This window comes from Ilyonectria robusta (genome assembly GCF_021365365.1).
Source record: "Ilyonectria robusta strain PMI_751 chromosome Unknown BGZ61scaffold_57, whole genome shotgun sequence".
NCBI classification, from domain to species: Eukaryota; Fungi; Ascomycota; class Sordariomycetes; order Hypocreales; family Nectriaceae; genus Ilyonectria; species Ilyonectria robusta.
In genome coordinates, this window is record NW_025764491.1 from 69,204 (window position 1) to 89,240 (window position 20,037).

The following is a 20,037-nucleotide window of genomic DNA, read 5'->3' on the forward strand; positions in this document are numbered from 1 at the left end:
TAGCAGCTGCACCCCGCAGTATGTCCCGGGGTCATGTGGCAGGCATTGTGTGGAGTGGACGAATGAGTACCAAGCTCGTCTAGGCCAAGCGAGCTAAGTACATAAGTTACGTAGTACCTACTACTGCGTAGTAGCTTTCACGGGTAGGCGGACTTCTTCTTGCGTGCGGAGTAAATCAATCACCTAAAAGTCAGGCAAGATTGATCGGGGAATCCAAGCCAGCGATACCAAATAATAGTCCACACGTACGGAGACTGTTCACATGGTCTTATGAAAAGACTGCGTATTACAGTCAATAGGCACGTCAACAATATCATGCTGCTTGGTTAGGCTATACTGCAAGATCAGGATGTTGCGGAGAACATCGACCAGGTGACTTGGGGATTACAGCGCTGCGTGGCTCTAAACTCTTAAACGCAATTGCAGCTAACGATTCGGTCTAGCGGTTCATGCGCCAAATCCGTGCTCTAACGATTAACACAGATACTCTTGACTATCCTAATATATGATAACTCTCCAAGGGGCAAGCGACTTAACACTTGAGATTTTGACCTCCTATAGCTACAGAGGACAAGTCAAAAATGACATCTCTCTTCTATTATTATAGCGTAAACTCAGGCAGAACGGCGGAGCACACAAATTCGAACCCCTGCTGCAACCCATGATGCACGGGCTATGTTCGGTGTATTTTCGATGGGATTTGTAGAGGTGGGGGTCTGACAGGGCTAATAATGATGGCAGATCGCCTTGCAACAAATAGGAATTAGCCCACAGCGCTTGGAAAGACTTGCTTCCTGCAGCTAGCCCCGCCGAGGCGACTCCCAGCTGATGGAAAAAGATCTACCAGTAATTGCAGTTCCTGCAGCCAACGCTCGCACGCACAGGACCGACCTGGGGTCAGCGCCAGCTCTTGCAAGTTCATAAATACCTGCTTATTCTATATCACTCTACAAGCCTCTTTTTTTCAAGGGTAGAGATGCCAAGTTTATAACAGGGGATAAGCAGGAAGAAGGGCTGTTCAGTAGGTACTGAGCGCATGCAATTATGTTGTAAAACATTTCGTATCTTTGCCACACCAAGTACCACATTTTTGATAGTATCGCATATAAATTAAATCATGGAAAACTCCCCCAATACAATAATGTATTCTACCAGTTGGCACTTTTATTGCCATCCAGTTATCTTGTCGGAATCCCATTAGAAACCTCTCCATCGCTATAGTTTAAACGGCGGCGCGGCTGGTACAGGCCCCGTAAAAGCTTCACCAGTAGCTGCGGTCGTCTTGCCACTGTCTGCCAAGAGTATCTGGCCATTGATGGCCGCGGCAAGATCAGAAGAGAGGAAGGCGGCAATGTATGCGATCTCCTCCGGCTCTGCTGCGCGGTTGTAGTATTTATGCTCATCCGCGTAGAGTCCGCCCCGCTCGAAGAACTTGGAATGCGTTTTTGCAATCTCGTCCTCACTGGCTTCGAGCTTGTACGGGTTACCGCTCTCGGCCAGTGTTGAGCTCGTGAGGATGCTCGACTTGGTGACGCCGGGCGCTATGCCGTTGACTCGGATATTGCTCGAGGCCAGCTGCACTGATCCGCTTTCCACAATACCATTGCAAGCATTCTTGACGGCTGTGTAGGCGAGGTCGGCGTAGGCCCCTCCGAATGCGGCACACGACGACGTGATGATGATGCTGCCTTTGGACTTTGGCTTGTCGGATGAGCAGACGCTCATTGCTTGCGCGCCATGCTTGACAGCCAGGTATGGTCCCTTCTGCATGACTTCGACGGCGCGCATAAAGTGCTCCGAGCTCAACTCGTGCAGTGGACTGTTCGAGGTCAGTTCTATCTCCAGTCTTGGCTCACTTGGGCGTTGAGGCGAAGCATCAACCTGTGACGGTTGTGTTTTCCACTAACCGGTAGATTGCGTAACCAGCGTTTGCAAAGAAAAAGTCGAATCTGCCGTGCTTCTCCAGAATGTCCCTCAACAGAGCCACGGTCTGTTCCTCGGATGAAACATCGAGCTGACGGCCCTCAACCCGACAGCATGTACCAGTGGCCTTGGTGGCCTCCTTCAGCGCGTCTAACGCCCCGAGATTGAGGTCGCAGGCATACACCACTGCCGCACCAGCGCTGGCTGCTACCAGCACCATTGACCTTCCAATACCGTACGCCGAGCCAGCGCCGGTAACGATGCCGACCTGACCTTTGAGAGAGATTTCCAACATGGTTTCGAATGTATGCAATTCACGTAACAGTTTCTATTGGGATGCAGCGCGGGGGTGGGGGGAATAACGTGATTTGACGGTGTTTTTCTTCTTCTTCTCTATTCTCGGTGATGGCGTTGAATTAATTTTATATTTCATGTTGCAAGTGCTGATGATACCTCATTCGTCTCAATGCCTGAATACCAAAGTGGCCGTTTATCCACGGAACCTCAGAAGCGACTGTTTGCGGGGGAATCTACACGATTTCCACCGATGCCAAGTCATGTTTGCTAGGAATGCTTGGACAAGCCGTGGCTGATGGCCAGGACCCTGGGTTACGATGATGGGCCGAACTTGATCCGCCCTGGCAAACGCCTGACGGTCTAATTAGCGTACTCAACCGGTGTACTAGGAGAAGTAAAGCTCAAGCGGGGGGGATACTGTATCACTTGACTGACTGATTAGGCGCTATTCCAAGAGTAGTCAAGAGCAGTCACGATGGCGTCTCGCTAATTTGAGAACCCAGTTCGCTCATCTGGTTTCTGGATGAAGAGTCTTGCCACCGAGCATACGAGTACGATTAGATGTCGTGTGGTGCTGTAATTGATTACTCCTACTTAGCTACTTGGCCTGTAAAATAATAAGAGAAAGATGGGGGGGAGATGATGAATACATTGAAATAAAAATACATTGCACTGCCAAGTCGGCCTCTACTAATGCAGCGAGAAAGTTGATACCCTAGTCTACATCAAGAACCAGTCTCATTTTATTCGTGCTTAGAACTACGTCAACTCAGCGTACTGGTATGACATTGATTCGGTGTCAAACGCCCTCAGAGAAAGGTTCACGAGTAGTTGCGCAGCTATCATGCCAACCCGTGTGATTCTTGATGAATACCATCTACCCTATATGCGATGAATTCATAAGTTCAGCCATCATCACCACGGCCACCACGTGGTAATCGTGGGGTTCCATACAACCTACACATTCCCACAGACATGGTAAGGCTACCACACCATCATTCACTTCTAGTCTGTTCGAACGGTAGTCCCCACCCTTGTACTTGATTCCAAGCTTGGTGACGCTTAGTGACGCAATGCCGGAATTCATATATGTTTCTAACTCAATGCTTGGCTGCAGTCACATTGCTATTTCAGACATCTTAACCTTCCCCCTCCGATCTAATGCCATCCTCGCTTGGCGCAACTCTCCTAGCCAAAAACCTTTTGCGTATCCTCGTTCTGGGCCCAAATCTTCTTGAGCTGCATTCGCGAAATTCGCCAGCCCTCCGGGGTGCGCTTGAAGTTGAATTTATAGGGGCCGCCAAAAGCGTGGTACTCGTGTGGCTTGGACGTGTCCATAGTAGCGGCGAACCAGAGATAACAAGTGCCGCTGGCCTCGTCGCCATTGACAGTGAAGTTCATGTTGGTCATGGAGTGCTGCAATCCCTGGAATCGGTCCTCGGCGTTGCCAGCGATGGCTGCGATTTTGTCTCGTCCCACAACATCACCCCATTTCTCGAACCCGAGCACGCCGTCGGGGATGAAGCAATTGGCGAACTCGTCCCATTTGTGATCATCGGCTGTGTTGCAGTAGCGATTCAGTAGAGTGGCGAGAGCATCCTTGTCTTCGAGAAGTTGCAGTCTCCTCAGGAGAGACCCGATATCCTGTAAGTCGGCCATATCTTTGATGACGAGTTGTGGATTTATGCGGTGGGCTGCGAGTTGAAATGTTGGAACAGAATTGCCTTTCACTTATCCATTGCAGTGACGACTAAGTAATCACTCAAACTCGCCACGTCAGATGCCTTTAAGCTGTGCGTCTCTTCCGCTTGACCGACTTGAATATGCGGGGCGGGATCTAGGCGATGGGACGTGGGATATTCCCGGGACATAATGTGGTCGATCGTGACCGACAACGGTCCATCTTCGGGGATCCTCCGGGGAATCCAGATTTTCGGGTTGATATGCTCGCCTGATTTCCCCAGTCATCGGAGAAGGAAATAAAACAAATTAGTCGGCCTGTCTATGATGCACTCAGTTACTATATCAGATATTGGGGGGTTATTGAAGGAAGCGGACCCGCTTTCGGGTGGGATCAACTCGAAAGCTCTGGTCACACTCAAGTGAACGATCAGAGCCCTCGGCAGGCTGTTTTCTGGCGAGTTGATACATCCGACCTTAATGACTTCGGTCAAGGTAGTCCATTTGTCAAGAACTTTGGTGTAGGGTTTCCTGGAATACTATGAGTGAGGTACCAGACGAATGTGTATTCAAGATCACTGGAGCCATTGCAAGTAAATACTTTGGTGACTGCAGCCACAGCCCAGGAGCCAGATTTAATATGTTGAATCCAGGATACAATTACAAAACGGAAAATTATATATGAACTTGTGCATGATGTGTTGGCAGGGTAATCAATTTTCTTTCAATTACTCAAGTCAGACGGTCGTTCCGTCGTAGGGCACCCCATTCGAAGCCATATTTGAAAATGTCATGTAATTTATATGGATAATTGCTCGAGACAAGCCAGGGCTTATCTTGGCCACGCGTTCCGGAGTATACTTGTCACTACCAAATGAATGCTTCCTTTGGGAATACCAACTCCCCGTCAACAGTCCAAAGGTTCCCATGACTGCAACCCTTGTTGTCAATACAGCTTGTTGCTTGATATCTCCAACAAATCTGATGATGACAACCGCATGGCACTGGTCGGGGCCCTGTCCATGATAAAGCTCCCACACTTGAACTAACTTCAATTATACTGCTGTAGAAACTGCTCCGCTCCATGAAGCTCCTTCTTAATCACATCAATATGTTCCTGACTTCGCGGAATAACCCGCACTTTGAACGGTAGGGGACACACGAGGTTAGCGGACGTGTACGCGTCTGGATCCAACGGCTGGACCTTCTTGGTGATGGGATCCAGAGGCTCCGCAAATTCAAACGCCCAGAGGAGTTTGGCTGTGATTCGCCACATGCTTCTCTCGGCTAAGTGAATGCCGGGACAGATACGTCGGCCGGCACCGTACCCATAATGGTGTGAAGCTCTAATAAGTTAGCTTTATGGACCGGGAAATAATAATATCTAATGTCACGAAAGGGCGAAATAATGGGAAAATACTTATCTCTGTTTTGGTAATCAGGTCCGATTGCGTAGTCATTTGCCAGCTTTGGGTGTTTCGCGAAACGCTCGGGGTCGAACGTGTTGTGATCAGGGTAGTAATCCTCATCAATATGCATGGCTGATACTCCAACAAAGATTGTGCTTCCCTTGGGGATGAGCATGCCATTATACCAATCATCTATACGCACGTCAATAGCCGAGATTACCCATCGTCTGCTCCAAGGTCATGCAGTGTTTTAATTTTCGACTTACCTCTCGTCACGGTATGTGGCAAGCCTAGGTCAGACCTGTCGCTCCAGTTAGCATCTTTTCATCTCTGCCCTCCGCAGCAGAGTGAACACGAACGTTGATCGCCACCGAAGACCTTCTTTGACGATAGCGTTGATGTAAGGGAGCCGCTGGAAATCCGAGAACAGGGGTGCACGTTCTGTCCCGCAAACAGCGTCAAGCTCAACGCGAGCCTTGGCCTGGATCTGGGGATTCTTGGCCAGAGCAAGGATCAATGTGAGTATTTGATTCGCCGTCGTATCAGCGCCTGCTTCCATCAACTCGCCGAAAAGGTTGTTGAAGGCGTGATCTGTCATTGGCCAACCGTTCTTGTTGTACTCGTCGAGCTTCAGATCAATCATGCATTCGCGCATGTCACCTCGGTCTCTTCGCTCGTTGACCAATTTCCTGGCGTGACCCCAGATAGAATCCATGTGGTCACGCATCTCGTACGCTCGTGTCTTCCACTTGCCTGGCAAATACCAGAGAGCGGGAATGAGGTCGATTGGGGGATTGGCGCCTGGCTCGATTGCCTCAAGCCACTTGCATTTATGTCAGCTTTACTTGCCTTACATGACGTGTCGTATCTTGGAGCAAAAGTGAGCTAACAAGACGCTTACCTTTTCAATCATCTTGGAAACGTCTTTAAACCAAAAAGAATCGAGATCCTTGGCTCTGAAACCCCATGCGAGGACAGCCGCTACCGAGCTTGAATACATTCGTGCATAACTAAAGAAATTCTCGGGATCGGTCAAAAGTCTGTTCATAAAGAGTACGGCCCTGTGTCCTGATATTAGAAAATGTTGCAGATGCATTCTCCCCAAATGAAAGAGGGGCACATACTCGGCTTCTTGAACGCGAAAGTGTTTCTCGTCGAGGGACTTGGGGTTCAAGTTACGGGTAACGACGGTTCTTTTCTCTCTCCACAGCGGCGTCTGGTTCTCCATCGTCATGTGGTTCCCGCGCGTGATAAAGCGAGGTACGACGTTGGGGGGCCTGTCGGAATAAATGCTTCCCTTTTTATCGAGAAGCTCATGAACAGCCTTGCGATCACAAATGACGATGATATTGCCTGGCCCAACCTTCAGAGAGAAGATTTTTCCGTATTCGGCCTGCCATTCCATAAATCTGCGTAATAACAGTCTTGATCAATAAAATATCTTGAGAGATGGGAGAAGAGATGGCGAGACCAAGAATTGTGATAGGCGGTAGACTTACTTCTTGCCCAAGCCTGTCGTTGGGATATCCAGCATGTTGCCCAGGATGGGCAGCGTCGGTGGCCCTGGTGGTAAGCGTGGATCTCGCTTTCCCACCTGAAGGAGCCGGTATATTCCATAGATAAAGAATGCTGCGGCTAGGGCAATCACACTCTGTACAGGCACAATCATTTCTCCTAAGATGAACCCACAGACAGTCAAGGGTTTTCTTAGCAGGTTTCAAAGAGTGAATCAGTAGGATGTCCGAATCATTCGTGTATTGAAAGCGGCTATCGTGGGACTGACTTGTTCATAAAGGCCTCCAAGTCTCCCGCAACAAACAACGTTTAGATCCCAACGTCAAGGATGGATCTAGAAGAGTAACCAAAAGGGGTAATTAAGAGACTCACAGCGGACGGTATATTGATGCTACGAGGGTGGGCTCAAGCCGGGACACTTATTTTTGCTTGCAATACTGTGCTCAGCAAAACTGCTTAATGCCCAACACAGTGTCACTATCACCAGATCCCTCGTCACGGACTAGATAGGGAGTTCTGCGATCAACCGCCCCCCCACTGCTTAGAACTGAAAGTTCTCATTTGATCCCCATGACAATTGGCGCCTTATGTCCAATAAAATTAGCCAGCATCCCAGGAGACATGGTAAAGCTCCTCACCAGGAAGAGAAGTCGTACGCGGAGTGTTTGCACTGTGTACCTCTAGTCTGAACTCAAAGGTAAGCTACAGTCCGTCCTCGCTAGTAGATGGAGAAGACCCTAGTCTGTCCGAAGTTGCTGCGATATCATACCGCGTCGGCTGAGTGGAGCATTGAAAATGGAACAGCCCTCATAGGTGGGTTAAGTTAAATAACCCGTCAGCTTGTCCCAAAACGACTTCCCCAGACCCACCCCAGGACTAGGACTATCTGGGACCGGCTGGGGTGGGGAAGACATGTTGGAAAAGGCTAGTCAAGCTAAGATAGGCAAAGATCTATTCAAGACGGAACCACAGGTCCAGTTGCTAAGTAGGCGCAAATAACCCGGATAACCCGAAATGATTCCAATATGACTCCAAGGCGGCAAGCTGCTGGGTGTGTTGTTTTCGCCATGTCGAGTAATGGTACCACGTTATAAACCATTCAATTTCAGTTCGGCTTGCATCAAGGTGGTGTTCTTACACATCTTGAATGCCAAAGCTTCATGAAGCAACCCACCCCCAGAAATTTTCTCTTCGCTCGACCCAGCCAGTTTTTCACTATCTCCATCGTCATTTGTATTTCGAATTGCACCAAAGACAGAGCTCGTCGCCATGTCTGCCAAGGAGTATCTGCAGGAGCAGGCATACCACTATGCTGATGTAGGTCGCAATAGGCCTGTGCTGGTTTTAGGCGTGGCCATCAGCATCTGGGTTGTCGTTAAACTTCTGTTCATGGGCAGAAGAGAGAAGGGTCTCCCTCCAGGGCCCCCAACTCTGCCTATCCTGGGAAATCTTCATCAGATTCCATTGACTGGCCTTCACGCAAAGTATGTCCGGCCAATACGTTTACCCATCCTTGGTTTGTCGGACTTCACATCTAATTCTCTGGGTGATTCAGATTCCTTCAATGGGGCGAACAGTTCGGAGGTGTCTTCTCCCTAAAGCTCGGCTCTGGAACAATGATCGTCCTCTACGACCGCAAGGCAATTCATGACTTGGTGGATAAAAAGGGTGTCATCTACGCGGAGCGACCCAAAAATCACGTGGCTGATATTGTCACGCATGGCGACAGCTTCGCGTTCATGAACAACACTCCGATGTACAAGCAACAGCGCAAGATTGCTGCTCATAACTTGTCGGTAAGTTTCCTTGGCTTTGGAACTCTTGGAATAGTCTTCTGTTCTCGTTTCTATTTGCTCAACGGTAATTAGCCGAGAGTTCTTGACGAAAATGCCGGTCATATCCAAGACGCTGAGTAGGTTATTGCCATGTTTTTAACCCTGTTCCTCGTCAGATTGCTTGTGTGACTAAAACAGTCGACCTACAACTATAGAATATCGGTTCTTATGCGCGACCTGATCGACGACCCCGAAGACTTCTACCATCACATCATGCGAACCACCTGTTCAGTAGCCTGCGCTATGGTCTTTGGGCAGCGAGGCAAAACTTACGACTCCTTCTTTGGCCGCGTAGGTCCTCACTTTATACGCCTGCTGTCGTGGCAATGTTGATTTGATACCCTGCTGACAATCCTAGTGTGTTTACGATGCGATGGACTTGGTAAGATTGAACTAAAATATTGCATAGACTCCTGGAACTCATAATATTAATGTCAATCGTTATGCCAGTATAGTGAGTCTCTCGAGCCCGGCGCCAATCCTCCGGTGGACGAGTTCCCCTTCCTCAAGTACCTTCCCGACTTCTTAAGCCCATGGAGGTCGCGTGCCAAGCGTTCTTATGAGGCCATGGATCTCACCTGGGCCAAAGCCCGAGAGTTACTCGACAAACGACGTTCGACTGGAGAGCGCCGCGTGTGCATAGCTGATAAAGTTCTTGACGATCCCAAACAGCTAGTCATGATGACCGACATGCAACTTAACCATTTCCTGGGCGTCCTGGTCGAGGGTGGTGCTGATACCACTTCGTCATCCATCCTGACCATGATTCTCTGCCTTTCGCGTCACCCCGAGTACCAGAAAATGGCTCAAAAGGAACTGGACGCACTTTGCGGCAACGAAAGGTAAGTCCTTTGACTCCTCGAGTATGGTCGTTTTGAGTTGCTAAGTTGTTTTTCTATTAGGATGCCGGTGTGGTCCGATTTCGCTAAACTGCCATTCATCAACTGCATTGTGAAGGAGGGTTTGAGGTGGCACCCCGTGTGAGTGCCTATCACAACAGATTCGATGCGTTGCCATGAAGTATAACCCGTTGCTAATCAAGTTGACCTCCAGGCTTCCCCTTGGAGTCCCTCACCGTGTGGCACAAGATGACTACTACGAAGGCATGCTTATCCCCAAAGATGCGACTGTCGTCATTCCTTCATATGCCATCCAGAGATCTGAGCGTTACAACTACGAGGATCCCGAAGAGTTTAAGCCAACAAGATTCCTCAACCACCCACGCTTAGCCAGTGATTATGCCGGAAGCCCAGACTTTAACAACCGAGATGAGTATCCTAAACGTCAGTTGAATAAGATCAAAAAGCTAACAACCCCAGCACATCATTACGGATATGGCGCTGGCCGCCGCATATGCCCCGGCATGCACCTGGCTGAGCGTACGCAATGGCGTGCCATCGCTAAGCTATTATGGGCATTTGACATTGAATTGCCGACGGACCCTGCCACGGGCAATAAGGTTATCCCCGATCCGGAAAACTACAAGGAGGGAATTGCCCATGGACCGAAACCGTTCAAAGTCGTTTTCAAGCCCCGCAGCCAAAAGCACGTCAACCTCATCCGAGGGGATGTTTTGGAGAGTTTAAAGGTGCTGCAGGCGTACGAATAGACAGTGCCGTTAATATAAGGAGCTTCATTGGACATTTCTCGTGGTGTAGTGACAGGGTCATCCAAGTATCTTGGACTTTTCATTTGTCATACAAGAGTCTATTCACATACATTTTTACACCTTTACTTACCGTTCTCTTATTTCGTATTTGTGTGAATTCTTTTCGTGCTCTAGCGTGCTAAAAGTAGACAGAATGTTCGCTACTGTACTCGGCTTCTAGAATTTGCATAATTTAATTTCGAAAAATGTCCAACCAGGATTCGAATTTCAAGAATATTACTTGGCCGTCACGATATTTATTTGTTCTCGTGACATTTAAATCCTTTGACATCAAGATGAATGTCCCCAATCAAAAGACATTGAAGAAAGAAACAAAAGGAAGAAATCGTGTGATGCCAATTGAAGCGTCAGCCATTCGGGCCCAATGCGGCAACCTCGGTTAGGCCGACGAGTAGTAAGGTGGGGTCGTTTGGTAATGCTAATAAGAAAAATCACTCCTAGAAGAAGGGTGTACAATAGAGAAAAGATCATGGTGTTTGCCTTTTTAATTGTGCTTCTCACCGTCTTGGGAAACAAGAACTTTGCCACCCTTCCTCCACACTCTTTAGACTTGGTACAATCGTCTACCCCTGTGATGGGCGAAACACGTAATTGTGAGGGCGACCCCCGCCCCCCGGAGTAATTTATCTTGACCGGATTCTTGCCGAGTCTGGTACAGACCGGGGGGACGGCCAAGACCCGATCTTGGGGTAAACCTGTCCACTCACATGGTCTGATTTCAAACTAGACATGGACTACTGCGTGGATGGACGCATGGGGCTTGCAATTCAAGCTAACGGTGGGACCTTTGCCGTCATCACCGCTATTAGGTACTACGTAGCACATCGTTACGGGCTTTGGTGGCCTAGCCTGAGCTATTGATGGACGGATCACAGTAGAGTTCAAGGGTATTGCGGGGTCCCCGCGTTCATTCTTCATTCCCCGCTCTTGATCACCGGAGCGGAGCTTCCTGCGGTGTTGCATATGCATCTGTCACCTCGACGATATTCACATTGACCATATTGTTTCGTCTGCCTCACTTCGAACTTCGACATTCGAGTGATTGTGGTACGCACGGCGGCATATTCATCGTTTCGCTACGCCGTTCCGCTCCGCCCCACCTCCGCTGTATCGACCGATGCCGCCTCTCAACATGACTGCCCGTGATGACGGCGAGTTGGACAGCCAGGCTGGCCGCGCGGGCTCAGCACGGTCGAGTCTGGCTTGCGAGTCCTGCAAGAGGTGAGCGATATCTGACCAAAATTCAGTCCCCTTGTCGCGCGATGCTAACACATATGGGCACAAGGCGGAAAGCTAAATGGTAAGTGAAGTACTGCCAATTGAAACCGCATCGAGAAGCCTCAGATGACTCAATGCCTACTCGTAGTGACCGCCGTCTCCCGAGCTGCGTTCTGTGCCAAAAGACGTCAGAGAACTGCGTGTATCCCACTCAACGGCTCAAGCCAGGCCCCAAAATCGGTGTGTGCATCTCCAACTAGAAACCGGGCAAGACTGCTCATGCGATTGCAGGGTCCAGCAGACGCAAGCATCAGCGGCTACGAGTGGATGGGATTGAGCCAAGACCCTCTGCCAGCCAGAGCCTCGACGACGTTGCCGACGACGTTGCTTCTGACAAGCGCGTAGGAATGCAGCCCCCCCAGGCGTCAAGCCGCATCGACCTGCATGACGGCTGCACCACCAGCAACCGTTGGCGTCCTCCTTCCCCAGCGGCTGACAGGCGGATTTCCAACCCTGAAGGTCTGCTACCGGCGCCTCTTTCGCCGAGTGAGCCTGATGAAGCCGAGTTGGTCGATATGCCGGGGTCGTCGCCCACGGACGCGGACACAGTGGCTGCCAACTTCATCAAGGCGATTAGCTTGTCATCATTAATACACCCCAGCCATGAGAGCCGTTTAACACCTCCCAGGAGCCAGGCGGGCGTTTCTCCGGCCAGCTTCTCGGCCAGCCCTGAGGGGACTCAGTCCCTGACCACGCAAGCATGCCGTTTGATCAGCATCTCCAGCGAGTACATGTATGAACTGTATGTAAAGTCGTTCTCTTAGAGCTGACTGTAGGCTGGGGGCTCTTTTTGGCTCACCTGACCACTTTCTTGACTTACTTGTATCCAAGTTCTAACCCGGCACTTGTTGCAGGACCGATATCTACTTCGACAACATGACGTCCTTTTCCCTTTTTCACCAGCCTTCATTCAGCACGAAACTACACAGCATCAGCAACGTCTTGCACCTCAAAGCCCTCTTTGCATCCATGTTCGCATTTTCTGCTCTATTTGGGAATTCTTCCTCCTCCCACAATCAACGCCAGTCGTCGCCTGCCGTATCGTGCCATGTTGAGGAATATGAGAGGTTTCTCAAGCTCGCCACGAATGCCATCGACGAATCATTGGAAGAATGCGAGGATGACACGCCACCGTTGGTTTTATTGCAGGCCATGGTCTTGACCACCTATCACCAACTCATTCGCGGTGTCAGGGGCCGGGCGTGGCGGTTGCTGGGGCAGTGTGTTCGGATTGCATATGAGCAAAGGCTGCATCTGATTGACTACGAGGCACATAGTAATGCTCCAGCTCAGGTTGATGTCCTTCGGTGGTCGGTGAATGAAGAGAAGAGGAGGTGCTGGTGGGCTCTCTGGGAGATGGACGTCTTTGCCTCCACCATCCGGAGATCGCCCATGGCCATTGACTGGTCGATGAACCAAACATATCTCCCCGTCGACGATGCGCTGTGGTTCTCCAATCAGTATCAGGCCAGTTGCTTCCTGGAAAAGGATGCCATGGACCGCTGGAGGAGGCTAAAGGAATCTCGGAACGAGAGTCCAGTGGCATGGTCCATTGTCCTCCAGTCACTGATGCGCGAAGCACAGGTCCTTGTGCGTGGGAACGTATCGGGCATCCTATCTGACACGGGTCATGATGATCACGTCTCGGCCTTGCTGCAGTATTTTCACAATGCCTTCTGCAAAAAGCACTCCTCGGAGGACGAAAAGCAACAAACCATTCTCGAGAGCCTCCGGTGCACGATATCGGCTCTCCCGGAGCATCTGGCCTATCGCGGCGAGTGTCTCGATTTCGCGACCAACGGCCGAGCCTTTTCGTCGGCAACCTCTGCAGGCTCCACGAGTAAGCATGTGCGACAGCTACACGCAGCCAAATACAGCATCTTCCTGACAATCCAACTCGCGCGCTTCATGGTATACCACCACTTCAGCTTCGATGAGGTCCTCAGCGGCACAATCCTTGCCGACACGCCTCGAGGTCTCGGACTCGGCTGGACGGCTGCTGCAAGTCTTGACTCGCCCGACTGCAAGGGGTTGAGCAACTGTGTCGAGGTTGCCGACGATGTCTTGGCAATTGTCAAAAACAGCGTCCACTGTCACGTCCAGTGGGTAAATCCATTCCTTGCCAGCATAGTCTGGATAGCGACAGCTATGCAGATTCTTCGCAAGGTCTTTGAACCCGGTACCGACGTGAACTTGACCGAGTCCAAGTGCGAGGTCTTGCGTCTTACTTGCGAGAAGTACTCGCAGTTTTGGGGCACACCGATAGCCCTGATGGACAACTTGGATGCTCTAGAAGGCCATCTCCGAGAGCAGCGCATAGGCGCCGTTGCGGTCGTGGGCAGTGGGAGGATGCCGGAATGCAAAGATAGGCGAAATAGCCAATCGCGGCCGCATGGACAAACCGATGACGCAAACGCTTCCGATTGTGCGGCAACAAGTAGGCCTGTATTTCGTCAGCAGGCTTCGACCCTAGACATACCAGAGTTGACGCAACCTTTGGGTAGCAGTGCGGAGGTCGGCCATCGACTCGTCGCAACAGATCCGATCCAAGAGGTTGATTGGATGAACACAATACTCCATCCGGAAGCCTTGATGAACTGGTCCACGACGTCGTTTTCAGAGTGTGATAACCCCGAATCGCAAGGTGGTCGGATAGCCGCGATCGATGCTTTGGATGCTTCGGGGCTATACGATCCCAATACCACATTCAGTGATCCTATAACATGGTTTCCTGACCAATCAGGAAACTTCATTCTCCCCTGACACGAAGTATGTCAGACAAATTAGACGTTTTAACACCTTGGGACTGCTCAACAAGGCTGGTCAGTCTTTTTAACATGTAAGGCTCCCCAACAAAAGTGGCAGAGCTCGACAGTAGGCCAAGACCATCGAGCGAGGGCGGGTATCCACAGTTCGATGTTGACTAAAGATGCTTGTCCAGTAATTACCGCCATCACAATTCGCCCGTCCGGTCCAATTTTCTGGTTGTTAGTCCGAGAAACTCAAAGAGGTGGTGGGCAGCCGAAACAAAGCCATGCAGGGCTGAAAAGTTGTCTAGGGGCTCAGGATTCCGCTTGTACTTTGCCATATGCAACCCTTTATAATCCCAGTCACTACGCTTTCAGATCAGAAACCTTATTCAGTTAATTACTCTAATGAGCTTCCTTGCGTTACTACTGCAGTCAATTATCTTTGTAGAAAATACTTAAATCTGCCTATTTAAAGATTAAAGTATCATAGAGATGTACCGGAATCAGCTTTTCAACCTCTGCACCATGTAGACATGACAAAGTCTCGCATAAGTTTACAGCTTTCCGACTGACAACTTAGTCGTATATAGCAGTAAAATTTGGGAGCAGACGAAATCTTTCTCAATCTCTGCTACCACGTATGCATACAAGTATCCGAATGCGACGCATCCTCAACCCGTGTCTAGACATACATACATTCCTCCGTTTGACGTGAGCCTGAATTTCTTTTTTTCTTGCATCACTAACTTGACAATTTAAGGGTTTATCTCAAATATGACAGCAAAATAGATACACGCGATGCAGATACGAGGTATATTTCAAGATAGTGAGATAGTACACCTTATGACCGGGGGCCATGATCAACGCCGCACCAGAACATATAAAGGAAGCTATTAAAAATATGTAGCAATGCTTAAACGAATTTTCCAACACGAAGATTTGAAGATGGCTCGTCGTACATGACTAATTGTTGGCTGTGTGATCCCATTCGCTGGATATCTCCGAACGTCTTGGGACGACTCGGGGTTGAGGACGGTAAACCCCACTCAAATTGGCACGAATATAGACCGACGGCTTGCGAAAGTTTTTACGGAGTATTTGAGAGGCCCTCCTCGTATCGAAGATGTGGGATTGATTCCAGTCGTAGGTGATCTACCAATTGTTGCCTCGCAACGGAAGTGGAACCGAAACTGCTTTGAAAGGTCGGCGAATATCGCCCAAGACCTCAGATGCTATCGAAATTCCCTGAAATTATTAAATAGACCCCCGTTGGAACCTTAAAAATCGACCGATGAAACCCGGGATACCTATATTTAGACCGAAGTCTTGATTATAGATATGGCTGCAGCACGCCGATGGACCCATGTAATCCGCTTCATCTTGAAAGAGGATGGACGGATTCACCTTGGCCAGATCGACAGGAAGAAGCCCCTAGATATCCGCCTCGCTTTCCTGGAAGGGAAAGAGGTGGAAGCAAACTGTATTTCCAGATCCGTGTTCGATGGCGTCGTGACGGACCGAAAGTTACACGTTGCCGATGTAAGTCTTGTCCCTCTAGAGATGGCAATCATGAAAAGGACCATTTCACGGCTGACAACGATCCAATCACCAGCTTCTTTCACCGTTATAAATCGATCAGACACCGCTAATTCCATTAAACTACAGGGACCACGCCAATGAGGCCAACATGGCCATACCAGACGTGCCTGTTCTGTTTATCAAGCCCAGGACCGCCTTGAACGGACCGCACCCAGCAAAAATCAATATTCCCAGGATCGCTCAAGATGATACGGCTAATTAAGAAGCTAAGTTAGCAGTTGTCATCTCCAAGGAATGCCGCGATGTGCCTGAGTCAGAGGCGTACAACTATTTTCTAAGCAACACCAGCAGCAACGACGTTAGTGCCAGGGCCCAACAGCGGACGAACAGCCAGTGGCGCCTTAGCAAGGGTAAGTGTGCTGGGCTGTCATTGTTCTCGCTCATGGCGATATAGCTAACCCATGGCGTCTAGGTCTTGACGGGTAGGCCAGGATCAGATCTGTTCTCGTGTCTCCGTAGGCCATCCCGGACCCCCACAAACTAGACATCAAAGCCATACACAATTCCAATATAGTTCAAGATTCGAGTACGAGGTAATTTATTTCGCCCATCCTTTGGTCACCAGTCTATCTAACAAAATGTTGCAATCAGGGAAACGATCTTTGATATCCTGAAGACTATTGCATTTCTATCCCAGGGGACCACTCTAGAGAGAGGCACTGTCATCCTCACAGGAACAGGCCCTGGCATAGGAATGGTCAGGAGCCAAAGGTGGTTGTTTGACATGGAGATAACATAAGAGTGTATGTTCAGGACATAGGGACGCTGGTTAATAAAGTCCATCATGAGTAATCTATGGGCATGGATAGCATGTGCTATTTTTGTATACCCAAGACAGAGTTTTTGGATGTGGAAAAGGATCTTTACTAGATTCAATAAAAAATCTTGTTCCTCCTGACTCCGTGTCCCGCTCCAACAGTTGATGTGATGGTGTCGTAATTTTGATAACATAAACAAGTATCACCAGTACTGTAGTCGCGTTCACATGTGTTATAATCGATGGTATGTGGAGAATCCATGTGAAACTCCTCGGCGTCTTGATAGCTGTAGCAGAGGGAACCAGCATGGTTTACGTAGAACCAAAGTCCGGCTTTCTTTAAGCCATGTTCATCACGTTGGCCACACCATTAGTTCTTTTTCTTGATACACGTGGTAATAGCAGTGTAACGTTTGATTGCGAGCTGGGAGCTGACAGGGGTCTTAGATCTCTTTAATTTCTAGGTACAAAATGTCTCTAATGCTCTACAAACTCAATCATTCAAACAAGTAGGAAATTCTTTGACCTACCACACATCCTCCTGCAATAGCATGTTAGCAACAAGTCTATACTGAAGTTCATCACTCGCACGACGATTGGTGATGAGGGAGTAGCGTTCAAAATACCTGATAACGTCCGGAATCTTTGAGGTTGTGAAGGAATAGTTCCCCATCCACTGGCGAGAGGGAGCCAATCAGCTCTTGTAGAGTATGCTGCACTTCACGAGCCATGCATGAATCACCGCAGATGTAAAGATAAGCACGTTGGTCTAAGAGCAGCGGCAATATTTTAGAAGCGTGCTTTGATAGCAGATGCTGGACGTACACTTTTTCGCTTGTCTGACGTGAGAAGGCCGTGTGCATTTCGAAGCTATCACCTAAGATCTCGTAGGCAGCCTTGGACTTGGTCAGCACATCGCTTCATCATGTTGTTAAAGGTCCAGGTGGAAACTCACCTGCCACTCGGTCCCAAACATAAAGTCCTCAGACTGGTTGCGGCATCCGTAGAAGAGGACTGATTTTCCCACAGGTACTCCGGCCTGCATCTGCACCGACCTCTCCTGAACAAAGGCACGAAAAGGAGCTACACCAGTACCTGGTCCAATCATGATGATGGGACTGCTGGCATCGCTGGGCAGTCTAAAGGTCGACTGCCGGATGTGTATTGGAAGGCCAAACCCATAGTCTGTTTTATACTTTGCGAGATCGTACGTGATTTCCCCAGCTTTGGTCTGCTCTTCATTGTGGTGCTTTTTCAGAGCCAGCAGAAAATTTGACGCAACGCCATGGAATTGCCTGTCGGTAAGCTCAACAGTATCTGCGACTACTGTTAAAGACAGCGTGTCTTGTTGGACCAGGGAAGAGGACGAGATGGAGTAGTATCGGGGTTGGAGGGGTTTGACGCACTCCAACAAGACTGCAAATGGTACTGGTAAGGATTTGCTTGTCGGGCTGATGGCCTCGACCAACTGAGCCAAGTTGAGTAGTTGGCTGCTGACAACATGATGGAAATGGGTACTCTCGTGGGCCAATCTAAAAAAGGAAAGCTTTTGGGTCTCGTCAGTTGAGAATTGCGCCAGGACACTTAGTGATTGCCTCGATACGGGGCCTGCAATGTCCAACAGGTGGCGCGCGGCGGTATCGTAGGTCGTAGTGGCTATGATGGGGATGCGCGCTGTCGAGTGGGTGGCCGAGATGTTGAATTGAGTATTACGGTGCTCTAGAAGCCCGAAAACCCGCAAGAATCTTTCAATCTCCTCATTCGCGTTGACGGGCCAGATGGAAACGTGGTCTCCAGTCTCATAGGTTATGCCAGTCCCTCGAATATCCAATTCTAGATGTGTGCAATGGCGACTTGGGGAGCTGAAGAGCTCTTCGGACTTTGCCACTTGAACAAACACCCATTTCTGAGTACCCGTGGGATCATTCTGAGTCTTAGCAAGTTCGAGTATCGTCTTATCCTTCTCACTGTGGTCCATAGTGTCCGGTGGGTATGGGGTGACTACCAATGAGGGCTCGAATGGTGCCTTACGCTCCTCAAGGCCTTTGAGTTCTCGAAGAGACTGCCAAAAGGCGTCCTTCCAGCTGATGAATGAATCCTCGGCAGTCCCCTGTGCATCATCGCCTTCTCCAACATACGTCAGCCTGTTGGCACCAAGACTCCGTAGAACAGAGTCAACCTTCCGGACAACAGCATTGTAATGCTCGTACGTGCTGTTGCCCAGTCCAAATGCCGCATAAGTCATGTCTCGGAGAGGAGAATCAAGCTGGTCACTGTCCGAGAAGATGGGTCCTTGAGTCATGAAATCAAAGAATCCAACCGCGTTGTCTGTTGGCTCGCCTTCGCCATAGGAGGAGAGAACGAAGACCGCCACGCTTTCCTTTGCAAACATAGAAAGAGTTTCATAGTCGAAATCGGCAAGATCTGCAGCCATGGCCTCCAGACCAAATCGATTGCGACCTTCCTTGGCCAACTGCTCTGCCAGCTGCTGAGAGTTGCCCGTCTGGGAGCCGTAAAACACAACAAAGTTTATGCCCGCCTGACGCATCTTGTTCACGATGCATCTTGGCGAGCCTCTCTCACTATTTCCCTCGGTTGATGGTCGCGGCTGGTTTATAATTCGTCCGAGTAGCGATCTAAAGGTCGGTTGGACCTTGAAAAGTACAAGGAACAAGAGTCCAAGGCTGCAGGAATATATGAAGCTCATGATACCCGAGGTCTACACGATTGTCGTTAGAAAAGTCAAATGCACATATCCGCGCTTGCCAAGTCAAGTCGCGCCCTTTTTGAGCTACCTCTGCGTGTGCTCGAAGCGCCTGGGGCCACACGAGGACCTCGTCGAAGGCACTTTCGTTCTCAGACATGGTCTCGATCTACCGCTTGGAAAATGGTGGAGCGGTAAGGTTGTTGAATGTGTCTATGTCTACTTGGTGGTGATTGAGATGGGAAGATGCTCAAGGCTGGCATTGATCAAAAGCCCTGTCGTGGAGCAGTGTGGGTAAGTGGATTTAGTATCAACCGAACATCGTGCCTTTTCCGTTCCCCGTGCCATTCGCCTATCTTCCTTCGTTGTTAGTCCGCGGGCGCATTTACTACTACACAAGGCATCACAGTCGTACACGCAGGAAACAATTCCGGTAACAGGGGTGGAGAATTCGTGATCTGGGGATACAGTCAAAACGCGCCGATGAAACGGAGGCACAACCCATGTTATCGGAGGGAGTTCGGGCTATTTTCCTGTTGAGCTTGTGACCCGGTATTCACGAGTTGTGTGCCTAACGTGCACTTGGACGAGCCTATTTCTACCGGCGGAACATTTGCGCGG

At 49.6% G+C, this 20,037-nt stretch overlaps 7 protein-coding genes across 7 annotated transcripts; 3 read left to right on the forward strand and 4 right to left on the reverse strand.

Annotated features, from left to right (window-relative positions):
• Nucleotides 1-1,215: 1,215 nt before the first annotated feature.
• BGZ61DRAFT_486883 (uncharacterized protein) lies at nucleotides 1,216-2,218 on the reverse strand (the record flags this gene model as incomplete). Its single annotated transcript, XM_046249901.1, has 2 exons — nucleotides 1,216-1,819; nucleotides 1,908-2,218. The coding sequence occupies 2 exons, from the start codon at nucleotides 2,216-2,218 to the stop codon at nucleotides 1,216-1,218; spliced, it is 915 nt and encodes a 304-aa protein (XP_046094539.1).
• Nucleotides 2,219-3,408: 1,190 nt separating this feature from the next.
• Nucleotides 3,409-3,879, reverse strand: BGZ61DRAFT_486884 (uncharacterized protein; the record flags this gene model as incomplete). The annotated part of the gene is made up of 1 exon (XM_046249902.1): nucleotides 3,409-3,879. The coding sequence occupies one exon, from the start codon at nucleotides 3,877-3,879 to the stop codon at nucleotides 3,409-3,411; it is 471 nt and encodes a 156-aa protein (XP_046094540.1).
• A 1,072-nt stretch (nucleotides 3,880-4,951) lies between these two features.
• On the reverse strand, nucleotides 4,952-6,978 carry BGZ61DRAFT_373177 (putative cytochrome P450 oxidoreductase; the record flags this gene model as incomplete). Its single annotated transcript, XM_046242232.1, has 7 exons — nucleotides 4,952-5,246; nucleotides 5,321-5,501; nucleotides 5,576-5,610; nucleotides 5,669-6,132; nucleotides 6,211-6,370; nucleotides 6,434-6,718; nucleotides 6,809-6,978. 7 exons carry the CDS (start codon nucleotides 6,976-6,978, stop codon nucleotides 4,952-4,954), a joined length of 1,590 nt encoding a protein of 529 aa, XP_046094541.1.
• Nucleotides 6,979-8,093: 1,115 nt separating this feature from the next.
• Nucleotides 8,094-10,268, forward strand: BGZ61DRAFT_373103 (cytochrome P450; the record flags this gene model as incomplete). Its single annotated transcript, XM_046242227.1, has 8 exons — nucleotides 8,094-8,308; nucleotides 8,380-8,620; nucleotides 8,693-8,736; nucleotides 8,815-8,950; nucleotides 9,018-9,041; nucleotides 9,110-9,501; nucleotides 9,562-9,639; nucleotides 9,713-10,268. 8 exons carry the CDS (start codon nucleotides 8,094-8,096, stop codon nucleotides 10,266-10,268), a joined length of 1,686 nt encoding a protein of 561 aa, XP_046094542.1.
• Nucleotides 10,269-12,464: 2,196 nt separating this feature from the next.
• BGZ61DRAFT_290257 (fungal-specific transcription factor domain-containing protein) lies at nucleotides 12,465-13,910 on the forward strand (the record flags this gene model as incomplete). Its single annotated transcript, XM_046238565.1, has 2 exons — nucleotides 12,465-13,247; nucleotides 13,293-13,910. Coding segments are annotated over 2 exons (1,401 nt in total), but the record flags the coding sequence as incomplete, so codon positions are not given.
• A 1,784-nt stretch (nucleotides 13,911-15,694) lies between these two features.
• On the forward strand, nucleotides 15,695-16,747 carry BGZ61DRAFT_500456 (uncharacterized protein; the record flags this gene model as incomplete). Its single annotated transcript, XM_046251547.1, has 6 exons — nucleotides 15,695-15,895; nucleotides 15,996-16,058; nucleotides 16,167-16,305; nucleotides 16,368-16,377; nucleotides 16,547-16,666; nucleotides 16,696-16,747. 6 exons carry the CDS (start codon nucleotides 15,695-15,697, stop codon nucleotides 16,745-16,747), a joined length of 585 nt encoding a protein of 194 aa, XP_046094544.1.
• Nucleotides 16,748-17,238: 491 nt separating this feature from the next.
• BGZ61DRAFT_486889 (uncharacterized protein) lies at nucleotides 17,239-19,260 on the reverse strand (the record flags this gene model as incomplete). Its single annotated transcript, XM_046249903.1, has 3 exons — nucleotides 17,239-17,253; nucleotides 17,339-17,608; nucleotides 17,668-19,260. 3 exons carry the CDS (start codon nucleotides 19,258-19,260, stop codon nucleotides 17,239-17,241), a joined length of 1,878 nt encoding a protein of 625 aa, XP_046094545.1.
• Nucleotides 19,261-20,037: the final 777 nt, after the last annotated feature.